We start from the raw sequence: 12,387 nt of genomic DNA, 5'->3' as shown, positions 1-12,387 counted from the left end.
TCCTCAGTCTTACACTGTCTTGTCCCCTAGCTGGCTGGACAGGCTGAAATCTTGTGTGCCAAGTATGCTGCCTGCTCACCTGGTTATTAAGAAAGGCTTCTGCTTGCTTTGTGTCTCTGAGGAAGAGCTGGTAGGCATGGGACTGGGAGAGGAGATTCTGCCGGTTTTCCCACATTTTGTGAAGCTCGTTCCATCCAGTGTCCAAGGCCTGTAGCCGCTGGTGTAAGAACATGTACTGAGCATCCGTCTGCCCTTGTGTCACCATCTCGCCCATATCCCTCATCTTCTGATAGTCTTCCTCGTAGTTGTTGATTTCGTTCTTAATGTTCTCGTGCTGCGTGAGCAGCTTCTCGGCCTCTGCCAGCGTGTTCGGCATGTCTTCCGAGGCAATGGCAGTCTGGGTTCGGGACAGCCAGGACTGGAAGTCATCCAGGTCACGCAAGAACTGCTGTAGCTTGCTTGCCTCTCCAAGAGACTCTTCGCGGTTCTTCAAGGTTGTTTTCATTTCTTCCCAGACGTCATTGATTTCAGCAAGCCTGGAGAGGATGGCCCGAGCTTGATCAGGATGCTCTGATTCTAACTTCTCGGCCTCTTTCTGGAGGTCGCTTAACTTGGCCTCGATAGCTACCAAGTCGCGTTCCATTCCTGTCAGCTTTCTCTGAAGGGCCATGACACCAGCCAGGTCATTGCCAAGTTCTTGGGTGGATTCAATAACTTTAGTCTTCTCCCTGATCCAAGATTTAGTTTCATTACATTCAAGGTGGTAGTTCTGGATACTGAGCGCTGAGATAAGAGCATCTTTCTTTATGTCCACGAGTTCCCTGAACTGGCTCCACCTAGAACAAACAACCAGAAAGGAAAAAATGGAGAAACATTGCAGATATTCATCAGTGCTCCTTCTTTCTAACTTTTGGAATGTGCTTAATGGACATTTTTTAAACAGTTCTCCAGCAAGTGGTTTTACAGGGTCCACTATTTGTTCCCCCTTTTGTGTCTCCCTCTCTTCCTCTTTCATTTATAAAGAATGTTTTAGTATTGTGCATGACCAAAACGTCCCACTGTATTATGTGAAGTTCCCAAAAGACAAATGGCGGAGGTTGCAGAGGAGCACTGATTTCCATTGTAAATCAAGTTGCTATGAATGATGACAACACATAGCTACTAAAATGTCTGAATGAAGAAAACAGCTGGAAATAATGGCATTTTCTCAGTATGATCCTTTTCTTCCCTTATTTTTGGCACTTTGCCCCACAACCTTAAAGGATGTGATTCTAAACAAGCAGGTGTGGTTGGAGTCCATCCATATTCTGCAAGAGCTATTCCAGTGAGTGCATTCAGTAAAACCAGTGAAGCAAATCTAATGTTGTCATTAGATTTATATGGATCCAAGTCTTATGGTGCCCATGCAGAAGATGAAGATGTGCATAAGTGACAAAGGTTGGTCAATATTTTGTACATTTCTGAACCCACCTTGTGTTGAGCTTATCTTGCTGTGCCTTGATCTCCTTCTCACTTGGATGACCGCTGTGCATCAGTTGCCTAGCAACCTGGTTAACCACAGCAACACGCGATGCCTGATTATTCATCTCTGGTTCTAAACTTTCAAACCTAGACAGTGAAGAAAAGAGCACAGCAGCATTAGTGGAAAGCACACAGCTCAACATCGCCAAGAACTGAACTGGAAGATCCAGCAAGGCAAATCTCTCTGCTGAGTCTCACCTGTGCTGGATCACTTCCAGATCTTCCAGTTTTTCAGGGATCACCATGTTGTTCAGCCATTGCTCCTTTTCATCAATCCAAAGCTCACACGCATCCGCTTCACTGGACATCTTGTACAGAGCCAAGGTGTCTTGCAGTGCCTGCTTACGAAGCCGTGTCAGTTCAGCAACCTCTTTATACCTTTCCTCTATTCCAGATAATCTACTTTGTACATCTGTGGACTCCGCGTGTTCCTGCGGCAAACCTCTGGCTTGTTCATGCAATGAATCAATGGTCAACCTGTAGCTCGCGATCTCTTCAGCGACATCTTTGTGTTTTTTAACCAAGGACTGGGTGGAATATTCATCATGGCCAACATCACTGCTAGAGACTATCTTAAGGATGTCCAACATCCATGTGTCAATGTCATCTGCATCAGCTTGGAACTGGTGAAGGAGGGAAGCTTGCTCAAGGCGCTTCTTCCTGATGGCAGAGAGCTGCTCCAAGTTAGCCCACTGATTCTGGATATCATTAATCCTCTCTCTGATCTTCTCAGATCCAAAGTGGTCCTCAGCAATCATACCTTCCCCTTCCTTGACTGCCTGCTGGAAATGGCTGCTCCGACCACTCATCTCATCTTCAAAGGCCTTGTGCTTGCTAAGGAGCCTGACAACGCTAGTTAAGTCTTTCCCATAATCATCTGATGACAAAATTTTTTCCTTTTCCCTTATCCATCCTTCCTCTTCTGCCATTTCCCAGAAGAACTTCCAAAGGCGCCGGGACTCTTCCAGGCGAGCTCGGCGTTCAGATGCTAATTGACAAAGCTCCTGGTAACAGAACTCCATGTGGGCCACACGGTCTCTGATAACCTGTGGGTCACAGGGCTTGTAACCTAGAGAGAGAGAGAGAATTATACCGCACAACAGGTAAACTTATCTCCAGTGAATGAAGCTGAGAGAATCCTGATTTCTTAGAACTAGTTAATTAACTCTATAAACCAATTGTATTCAACTTAACCGATGCAATCTTCTGAGGTATCTTACTGAGGCATGTCAGGGCAGCCCTTGCTGGAACGTGTTCTTAGATGTTCTGAGACCCCTCTCCGCTCTTTTCTGTCAGCACTTACATAGATATACACAAACAGGTTATCTCACCCACCCATATGACACTGCATTTGGAATCAGCTGCAAGGTATCCTGCTCTTCAGACAGGTGGTTTTTAAATTCTCCCACATCTGCTGCTTTCCTCTTTCATGAGAGAACACCCACCGGAAGCAGTGGGAAATTCTGAAGGAGCCACATGGAAGGTAGGGGATATGTCTGTTGTCCATAAAAGGAAGTTTCTAAATAAGTCCTTCACAGCATGTTTCCCAATTTAACTGGTATCTGGTACTATGTGAGATGCTAGCTAAATCTCCTGTAATCACACAGTATTTCAACACGCAGCCACAAAAATTCCTTTTGTTATTTTTATAAATTATTTTTCTTATGCTCACATAGACAAGTACTTCCAGTTCACAGAATCATCATTGTAAACAAAGTAACCTTATAATATTATGACTAACAAAAGCTTATCAAGTAACTATAAAGAGACAGGATCAAATCACTGTTCATCAGAGTCACACAAGTCTCTACAGCAACACATTCACTATGTGAGACGCGACATAATGGACGTGACAGCCAGGAATTCATGGAATAAGGAAGGGAAATGGTGAAAGTTTATAAAACTATGCCTTCTAATTAGTAATAGGAAATGCTGGATATAGAGAAAAAACAAGTGGTAAAAAAAAAAATAGGCCAAATACTCTATACAAACAACAGCGAGTCCAAAAAAATCAAAGCTAAGTTCGTTTAATTCAGAGGTGCAGAACTTAATTAGATATATACTGTTACAATACAGTTCATTTCAACAGAAGAAAAATCCTGTAAACTTCAGGAGTATAACTGGGTCATCTTTAGCATTAAAGCCATTGCTGCAGCAGCAGCAAAAAAAGACAAAATCTAAGTTAGGGATTATAAAGAAAGGGATTGAAAATAAAATGACCAATATTAATGCCCCTGTATAGATCTATGGTATGGCCTCATTTGGAATACTGTGTATAGTGCTGGTCACCGTATTTCAAAAAGGACATTGCAGAGCTGGAAAAAGTACAGAAGAGGACAACCAAGATGATTAGGGGGTTGGAGCACCTTCCCTATGAGGAGAGGCTGAAGAGTCTGAACTTTTCCGTTTAGAATAGAGTCGACTAAGGGGGGACACAATAGAGGTTTATAAAATTATGAACGGGGTGGAGAGAGTTGACAAAGAGAACTTTTTCTGCTCTCTCCCAAAATACTAGAACTCCAGGGCATCCAATGAAGCTGATGGGCAGTAGATTCAGGATGGACAATGAGTGATTAAAATATGGTGAGTGATTAAAATGTGGAATTTGCTGTCAGAGGATGTAGTGATGGCCAGAGGCATAGACAGCTTTAAACGGGGATTAGACAGATTCATGGAGGAGAGGTCTATCAGTGGGTACTAGCCATGCTTACTAAAGGAAACCTCCACGTTTAGAGGCAGTAAACCTCTGAATCCCAGTGCCAGGAGGCAACGTCAGCGGAAGACCTTGACCTCAATGCCCTGTCGTTGGCCCTCCAGAGGAGCTGGTTGGCCACTGTGCAAGACAGGAGCTGGACTAGATAGACCACTGGTCTGATCCAGCAAGGCTCTTCTGATGTTCTTATGTCATACAAACTTCTGACTGGGTAGAGTGCTTGTGCAACAACAAACACTAACTCATACTTGACCTCCATACTTTGAAGATAATATTCAAACAGGGCAGGCACATAAGCACTCCATTAAACATACACCTGTTCTTTGCAGCCCTTGCCTTTGAAGCCAGTGAATAAGGACTGTGCAGAGGGCTACTGGTACTAGAGTTTACCAGTGCTCGGTTTGGATCCAAACTAGATGTTTCTGTGGGTACAAGGATTTCCATCCATTCAGCATGCTCTTCCTGCCTCCCCTCTCTCACAGCATCCCAAAACGACTCTAGACATCCTGTTCTTGGGGGAAAGGAGACCCCCAGGAACAGGATTTGGGGGGCGATTTCAGCCTGCTGTGGAAGGGGGAGGTAGGAAAATCATGGTCCATGGGCAGAAATCCTTGCACTCATAGAAACATTATTCTGGATCCATTTCCAATTTTCAATGGCTGGAAATGTCTGAGGCAAGTATGATCCCATTCCCTGTGGGAGGCTACTGTGAATAGGGCACTTGTCCACTGTGTCTGCAAGTGTTTGGCAAACATCTGGCCAAAGATGATGTCCCTTCAAAGGTCAAGTACACAAGTAAGTGCTAATCAAAGTTGCCGTGCTTTTTTTTTTTAATCATACCTTCTCCATCAGTGGCAAATTTCTGAGCCGATGCATTGACTCCTCGCACTCTCTCAGCCTGAATGGCAATGTCAGCCTCAACAAGTGCGTGTTTCTGCAATAGGTCTTCTACCCCCAGGAGATGCTTGCCATAGTCTTGAGACAGCAGCAACACCTGTTTGCATAAAACCATCCAGTCAAAGCATCGTACACCACTGCTTACATTCCTGAGGAAAGTCTGTTTTTGTGACTAACACACAAAAAATCCATCTGGGCTTTCACCTCCTTGTTTTTTGTACCCATTAACAACCCACAGGAATGCCCCATTAAGTAGGTAAAACTTGTTAGAATATAGTTAAATGTATCTTACACCTCCTTGATTCTCTACATGGACACAGACTTGTTGCTTGGTGGAAGACGAAGAGTTGGTTTTTATATGCCGACTTTCTCTATCTTTTAAGGAGAATCAAACTAGCTTACAATCTCCTTCCCTTCTTCTCCCCACAACAGACACCCTGTGAGGTAGGTGGGGCTGAGAGAGCTCTAAGAGAACTGTGACTAGCCCAAGATCACCCAGCAGGCCTCATGTGTAGGAGTGGGGAAACCAACCTGGTTCACCAGATTAGCCTCCACCACTCATGTGAAGGAATGGGGAATCAATCCAGTTCTCCAGATTAGAGTCCACTGCTCCCAACCACTACACCACACTGGCTCACGCTGGCTGGAGCTTAGGTATATTTGGTGCTCAATATGACTGTTCCAGCACAAAAAGGAAATCAGCCCTCAATGAGATGGGCACCGACACCATTTCACAGAACATGCACCGATGACAATGTAACGGGATGAAAAATCCAAGATGCTTGGATGGGACGCATCCTTGTTTGTGCTAAAGGGGATCAAACCCTGCAAGCCTTCGGGCCACATGAAGTCCTCTGAGAAGCCCTTGTTCCCCCTCCCCACCCCCAAGTTGCCAGCTAAGACTAAAAAGGAGAGCATGTAAGGAAAGGTGGCTGTGGCAACATGACCTGTAAGTGCCCCTTTATAGAGGCCCTGACCCACCACCCTTCCTCTGTACCATTCCCAAATCATTCATCCCCTAAAATTAGTTGCTCCTATCCCTCTGTGGCATTTGCCTGAATACTACATTCCATTGGAATCGTGCAAATGAAGGTGCATTTACCTTTGTTTGCCAAATACTTATAATTTGGTCTAAGCCTGTGTGTCCTTTGTACAAAATTACATTGAGACGTCTTTTGTGCTGAGGAATGGCCTGATAAACTTTCCTACACCCCATTCATTTCCACCTCCGTGCTGACCTTCATTTCATCCATCCAGTCCATGATGTACAGCATCTCCTGGAATATCTTCTGCAGACCAAGGTTCATTTCCAGTCGTTGCCTGCGAGCCCTGAGCAGCTCCAGGAGGTACTCCCACAGGCGGATCACATTATCTTTCCTTGCAGTGATGCGTTTGATATCATGATAATTCTCAGCCTCAAGCTCCTTGGCAACAGCAACCACTGCCTGGACTCGTTCTTCATAGGCTGCAATGTCTGTCTCGATGGCTTCATGCTTCTTTGTAGCAGCCTCTACAGCTGGAAGGTCAAACCCGAAGTTGTCCTGTAAAGAGAGCACAGCCTAATTCAGGGGTTCCCAACTTTTTTTGAGCCCGTGGGCACCTTTGTAATTCTGATACATTGTAGTGGCTGCAACCACAAAAATGGCTGCCACAGGAGGCTGAGCCACCCTCAAAATGGCTGCTGCAGCTTACCGTCAGCCACACAGTCAAGATACTTGTGCTGTGGCAGTATGGGTTTGAGGACTCTCCATCTCCATCCTCTTTGGGTATGCAAAAGGAACATGCACTCATTTGGGGGTTGTCTGGCGTGTCATCCAGACAGCCTTCATGTTCCAGTTTTATTTCCCTTTGTCACCGGTTCTTTTCCTCCTTTCTGCACAGCTTTGTTAGCAATCCCTTGCTGTCCCAGTTAAGCCTTGCCGGGCTACATCATGGTATATTATCTACAGCACATTTGAGCACTGTGCCAGGGCTCCATTTTCAAATTCTGTGCAGGGTATGGGTAGACGAGCTGAGGTGGCAGCGAGGAAGCAGGCAGCCCTACGAGCCCCTTGCAGGCGAGTGAGCTGAGGCCGCAGTGAGGGATCCAGCAGCCTGACAAGCACTGGGCAGGCGGGCAAACCAAGACTGCAGCCCCAATTTCCCCTAGCCAGAAGAGGTGCCTGTGCAGTGTACAGTTCACACACATGCACACACTTTCTGTGAACCAAATCAGTGCACAGTAATAACGAATGGAGCATAAACCCGCCCTGAGCCTGGCTGGGCTGGGGATTGAGGGCAGGCTAGAAATAATAATAATAATAATAATAATAATAATAATAATAATAATAATAATAATAATTTCTTTACTGATTAACAGAAGAGGACCAGTGTAAGCGTGGTTTGAAGAATAACCTTCCAAAGCAATATTCCCTTAGTCCTGCAATCAGCCATAATCGTAGCTGTGCTGAATTCTTTAGCAACAGTCTGTAATCCAAAAAGGGATGGAAGGGCAGCACAGCCAATCGAATCAATCAGTCTAAGGCGGGAAAGCAGCTAGCCAATCAAAAGGGTAGGCAAGACATGATTTGCTGGTGGGCTTTGGGGGCAGTAACTGCATAAGCCAGTGGACCCCAAAATGGGCATTAAATTGCCCCATCGCTCCAGTGCAACAGCAGAAATGCGAACAAAAACAACAAAACTGCCAAAAATGGAACAATCTGTAAATGGGGGGAAGTTCCACATGAAAACAGGCACAGTGGAATGATCACCCCAATAGCACTGTCGTCAGAAGTGCCCCAGAGGTGAGGGAAATCCAGATCAGGGCTGCAGTCTGGAAGACACCCTGGTCAACTTCTACTGAGTGTTTCCAAGTTCAGATGGCCGGATGGTGGTGCTGCGGCCAGGCACTTTGACAGCCCTATGTTGGTGGTTTCTCTTTAGGCTGGTGATTGAGGGACAGGCCACACATTCCAGCTCCCAAACCTGTTATGGTATTTCCTGGATATTATATATGGGCCCTAGCCAAAAGTGGGACACGTTTTATGTTGTACTATGTGTGATGATGACATCTACAGAATGAACTACAAGTGGCCCTTTCCATCAGATTGGGATCCAAAGCCCCATAATTTGAGTGCACATCTTCTTTCCCGGTCTTGCAACGCAGGGGATACAGACTGAAATTGTGTAAGTCAATTGACTCATACTCTCTGTAAGGTGGTGCTTATACATCGCTCACAGTTCTAAAGACCTTTTAGGAGAGCTCTGTTTCAGGTGATGGACCTGTCAAATTTATCATTATGGGAACTATTAGCCATGTTAGTTGGTCACAGCAAACAGAAGAGGCCATTTTGGAATTGCTGAACTAACATTTATGAGCAAATTTGATCATATTGAATTCAGACTTAATCTGGATTATGGTTTTAATTTCCAACTACATCGGTAAATAAGCACACTGTAGCTAGAAAGACAGAATTATCACCTATGACTACTGCTGTGAAAGGGTCAATCTATACTTGTATACAGGACTTTGTATAGAAATGTCACAGATTTACTGGATCACTTAAATTGCACACCCTGCTAGCTCATTTCCATTTTCTCTCTGTATACCTGTGTCTCTACTGGGTTGAGTCATGCCTAAAATTTTCACATGTGACTCTTGCCAATCCCCCCCCGCCCCGCGGTAGACCTCCAACCTCCCCACCAAAATTGTTTCTAGGGGTCCCCTATCCCCAGGAGCAGCATACTGAGAGTAATTACAGGTTGCAGTAGTAAAAGTTGCCCTTCTCTAGATAGAAATCCTTCCATCTGCAGTTACTGTCCACAGTTTCCAATCCCTAATAACCAAATGGGGTCAAACAACTCTTCCTTACAAGAAGGGAAGGATAATCTACTAGATAGACAGGACAGCTCTTCTTGCATCTGATGAAGTGGATTCTAGTGCATAGAAGCTTATCCCAGAAGAAAACTGTATGTCTTTGTGGTGCCACAAAACTCTGCTGTTTTGGTGTGAGACATGAAGCCGACACACCTTTTATCATTAATGTCAGTGAGTCAGAGTTCCCCCAGGGCACTTCTATAGCATGCATGTAATTGCATCAAGTATCAGCTTGGCAGCTAATATTTTGATCAGCTAAACTGTCTGGCACAATGTTCAGCTATAAAACTGTTTTCATTGTGCTCCCATCCCTCTCCCCAAGGATAACTTTATAATATGGCAAAAGATGGGATGAGATAGGGAAGTTCTGTACTTAAGTTTTAATATTCCAGAATGTAGCCAGTAGTGCTTGCTTGCCTGCAGCAGAGTGAGAAGACAACTCAGTGATTCTGGAAGGTTTATCTGCAGCATACAAAATGTTTCCCATAGTATTGTCTTCAATTGTACAAGATGTCATACTGCATTAGAAATTCAGCTTATAGGACTTAAGTATAAGGCTGTGTAGCTTTTTTCAATTTAATATTTAATAAACCTGGAATTTTTCAAAAAAAATCTGAAAAGCCGAATATAATGGATTTGGCTTTTTGAATAATTCAGAAATTTTCAGGTTTATTAAACCCGAACACGAAAAAATATGTGGCTCAGAGCCCTGTGGAGCCCAGTGCAGGTCTGCACCACTGGGGGGTTCAGATCCCCACTGCTTGCCAGATCCCGCCTCCATGAGGAGGCAGGAGCCAAAAGGCAGCGTAAATCTGATCCTCTTCACCCAGGGCTTCTGCGAAGTCTGTGGACTCCACAGAGGCCAGGCACTGGCGATCTGACTCAGCCAGCAGGTAAGTAAAAGGGAAGAGGGAAGAGGGAAGAGGGGAGGGAGGGGGAAATGGTGGCAGGACCCAAACAGCCCCAAATAATGCCAGGAAAAATTGGTATTATTCCTGATCCACTTTTTCGCCTCGCTTTTATTGCTGCCATTTTTTTAATGGTTAAAAAAAAAAAACCTGAAAATACCAAAAAAGTATTTTTCAGGTTTTTCCCCGGTTTGGCTTTAGCCAAAGGCACACCCTACTTAAGGATGAAGAATAGGAAGGCACTACCCTATGTGAGGCATTTACTTCAGAGAACTGCCATCTGCTCTCTGCTAAGCTAAACCAAAGCTGCAATCAGCCTCTGGTAGCATTGCTTAACTTCTAGCCATTGCTTAAAGGATGGCTTGGAAGCTCCTTAGATGTAATGCAGACAAGAAGCATAAAGGTGGAAAGGGCTGCAGTACCATTTAGTCTAACAACCTGCTTTGAGGCAGGATGGTTCATCCTCCTCTCAATAATACACAGCACAATGAACCATTTAGCAAAGAATAGAAAGGGGAAAAACAGAAGGAAAAACTTAAGAAGTCTCACACAAACCACAGCCTCTGACCAATCCTCCAAGGGCTGAATTGCATTTTATGCATAGCTGTGATTGTTTTTCTCATTTTTTTAAAAAAAAAATGAAGAACAGCTGTGGCTTCAGGTTGAGCAGGATTAGTAAGGGAGGGAAATGGAAGAAAGGGCTAACAGTCTTCCTCAGCTAGTCATCTGCTTATTCAAAATTGTCCCCTCATCTGTTTTTGTCCCTGAGAATGAAAAAATACAGGAATTTCACATGGGACAAGAAAGGCATTGTGGGGAGTGAAAGTGATTTTGAGCAGACAAATTGATGGCTGGGAAGGAGTTAAAATACCCCTCCTTTGTTTACACTTCCCTCTATTCTGCTCAGCCTGAAGTCAGAGCTGCTTTGACCTTAAAACCCCCCATAATCCACTGGGGGGGGAAATCACACAACAAAGATAAAATAATACTATGACATTATGATAGATACAATTTGAATTCAGAGAGGAACTCCATCCTGCCCATGGATTAGGTCATAGTGTCACAAAGTATTTCAGTTGGAAGGGACCTTAAAGGTCATCTGTTCCAACCCTCCTACTCAATGCAGGAATACTCAACTACTGTGTCCCCAACAGATGGGCACCCAGCCTCTGCTTGGAGGCCTCCAGTGTCCACCACCTCCCAAGGCAGTCTGGGCCGCTGTTGAACAGCTCTTCCCATTAGGCTACCTTCACAAGGCACAAGTCCAGGTTATTCAACACCCAGCAACATACTGATACCACAGGAAGTGAGGGAAGAAAACACAGGGAGGCTGAGGAAAGTATGAGATTTAGCAGCCTGAATAGCCCAGACTAGCCTAGAGCTTGTCAGAGCTTAGAAGCTAAGCAGGTCCGCCCATGCTCAGTATTTGGATGGGAGACCACCAAGAAAGGCCAAGGTTGTTACACAGAGGCACACTACGGCAAACCACCTCTGAACATCTCTTGCTTTGAAAACCCCATGAGGGGCTGGCATGAATCAGTTATGACTTGATGCCACATTATTATTATGTAAAGTTACCTGATTCAATTTTAAAGCAGTTGCCTCTTGAAAGATGGCAGAGGTCTTGGAAGTCTTTCAGGACACATTTAATGTTTAAGGAGAAATTTTGCATACTATTCCCCTGATCCCATCATCCCTCATGGCGACAATGTTGAGCACAGGTGGGGAAACACATGGCATGATGAAGTGAAAGAGGGGGGAACTTATCACAGGCTGACATTCCTGGCAGCCACGTGCCAATGGTTTGCTACTAATTCCAGACTTGGAACACAACTGAGCATGCTGGTTTCCTCTGGACTGCACCGCTGTGTTTCAGTCACTTTCTGTAAAGGGGGAGGGGTCAGGGGTCAGTGACAGAGCATCTGCTTTGTATACAGAAGGTCCCAGGTTCAGTCACTGGTATCTCCAGTTGAGGGGACCAGGTACTGAAAGACCTCTTGCCTGAGACCCTGGAGAACCACTGCCAGTCAGAGTAGAGAATACTGATCTTGACAGACCAATGGTCTGACTCAGCATCAAGCAGCTTTAGGCGTGTATGTGTGTTCACAAGTTCAATCCAGAGAGGTTTGGTCATCCAAACAAACCTAAAAAAAACCTCACCTGAGAAACCAGGCGCTGGTTTTCGCTCAGCCAAGTCTCCCTCATAGCTGCCTTTCGGTCAAATCTGCGGGCAAGTTGTTCCAGTTTCTCCTGTCGTATGAGCTCATTACGCAGTGCCAGTTCTCTTTCGTGTTCAGCTTTTTCCAGTCTCTCCCAGGCCTTTGAAAATGAAGGGAAAATATATATAAAGAAATAGTCTACAAGACAGTCCGAAGTCTAGATTGCAAAATGAATTTAAAAGGGAATAACTGGACCGTCAGTGCTAGCTGAAGCATGCAAGGCCTAATCCCCGAGCCTAACATTTGGGCCTTTTCACAGAAATGCAATGGCCG

General features: G+C 44.9%; 1 protein-coding gene across 2 annotated transcripts in view; it reads right to left on the bottom strand.

Annotated features, from left to right (window-relative positions):
• Positions 1–12,387, bottom strand: part of SPTBN1 (spectrin beta, non-erythrocytic 1) — a 176,883-nt gene that overhangs the window by 49,704 nt on the left and 114,792 nt on the right. For both annotated transcript variants that reach the window (XM_056852636.1, XM_056852637.1), the window contains exons 10-15: positions 12,056–12,214; positions 6,370–6,672; positions 5,075–5,228; positions 1,720–2,590; positions 1,471–1,608; positions 80–836 (exon numbers count right to left, since the gene is read on the bottom strand). In XM_056852636.1, coding sequence (XP_056708614.1) covers positions 80–836; positions 1,471–1,608; positions 1,720–2,590; positions 5,075–5,228; positions 6,370–6,672; positions 12,056–12,214 — 2,382 coding nt within the window. The remainder of the gene's footprint in view (positions 1–79; positions 837–1,470; positions 1,609–1,719; positions 2,591–5,074; positions 5,229–6,369; positions 6,673–12,055; positions 12,215–12,387) is intronic.

Source organism: Euleptes europaea, chromosome 7, assembly GCF_029931775.1.
Source record: "Euleptes europaea isolate rEulEur1 chromosome 7, rEulEur1.hap1, whole genome shotgun sequence".
Taxonomy (NCBI): Eukaryota; Metazoa; Chordata; class Lepidosauria; order Squamata; family Sphaerodactylidae; genus Euleptes; species Euleptes europaea.
This window is presented reverse-complemented; position numbering and strand designations above follow the sequence as displayed.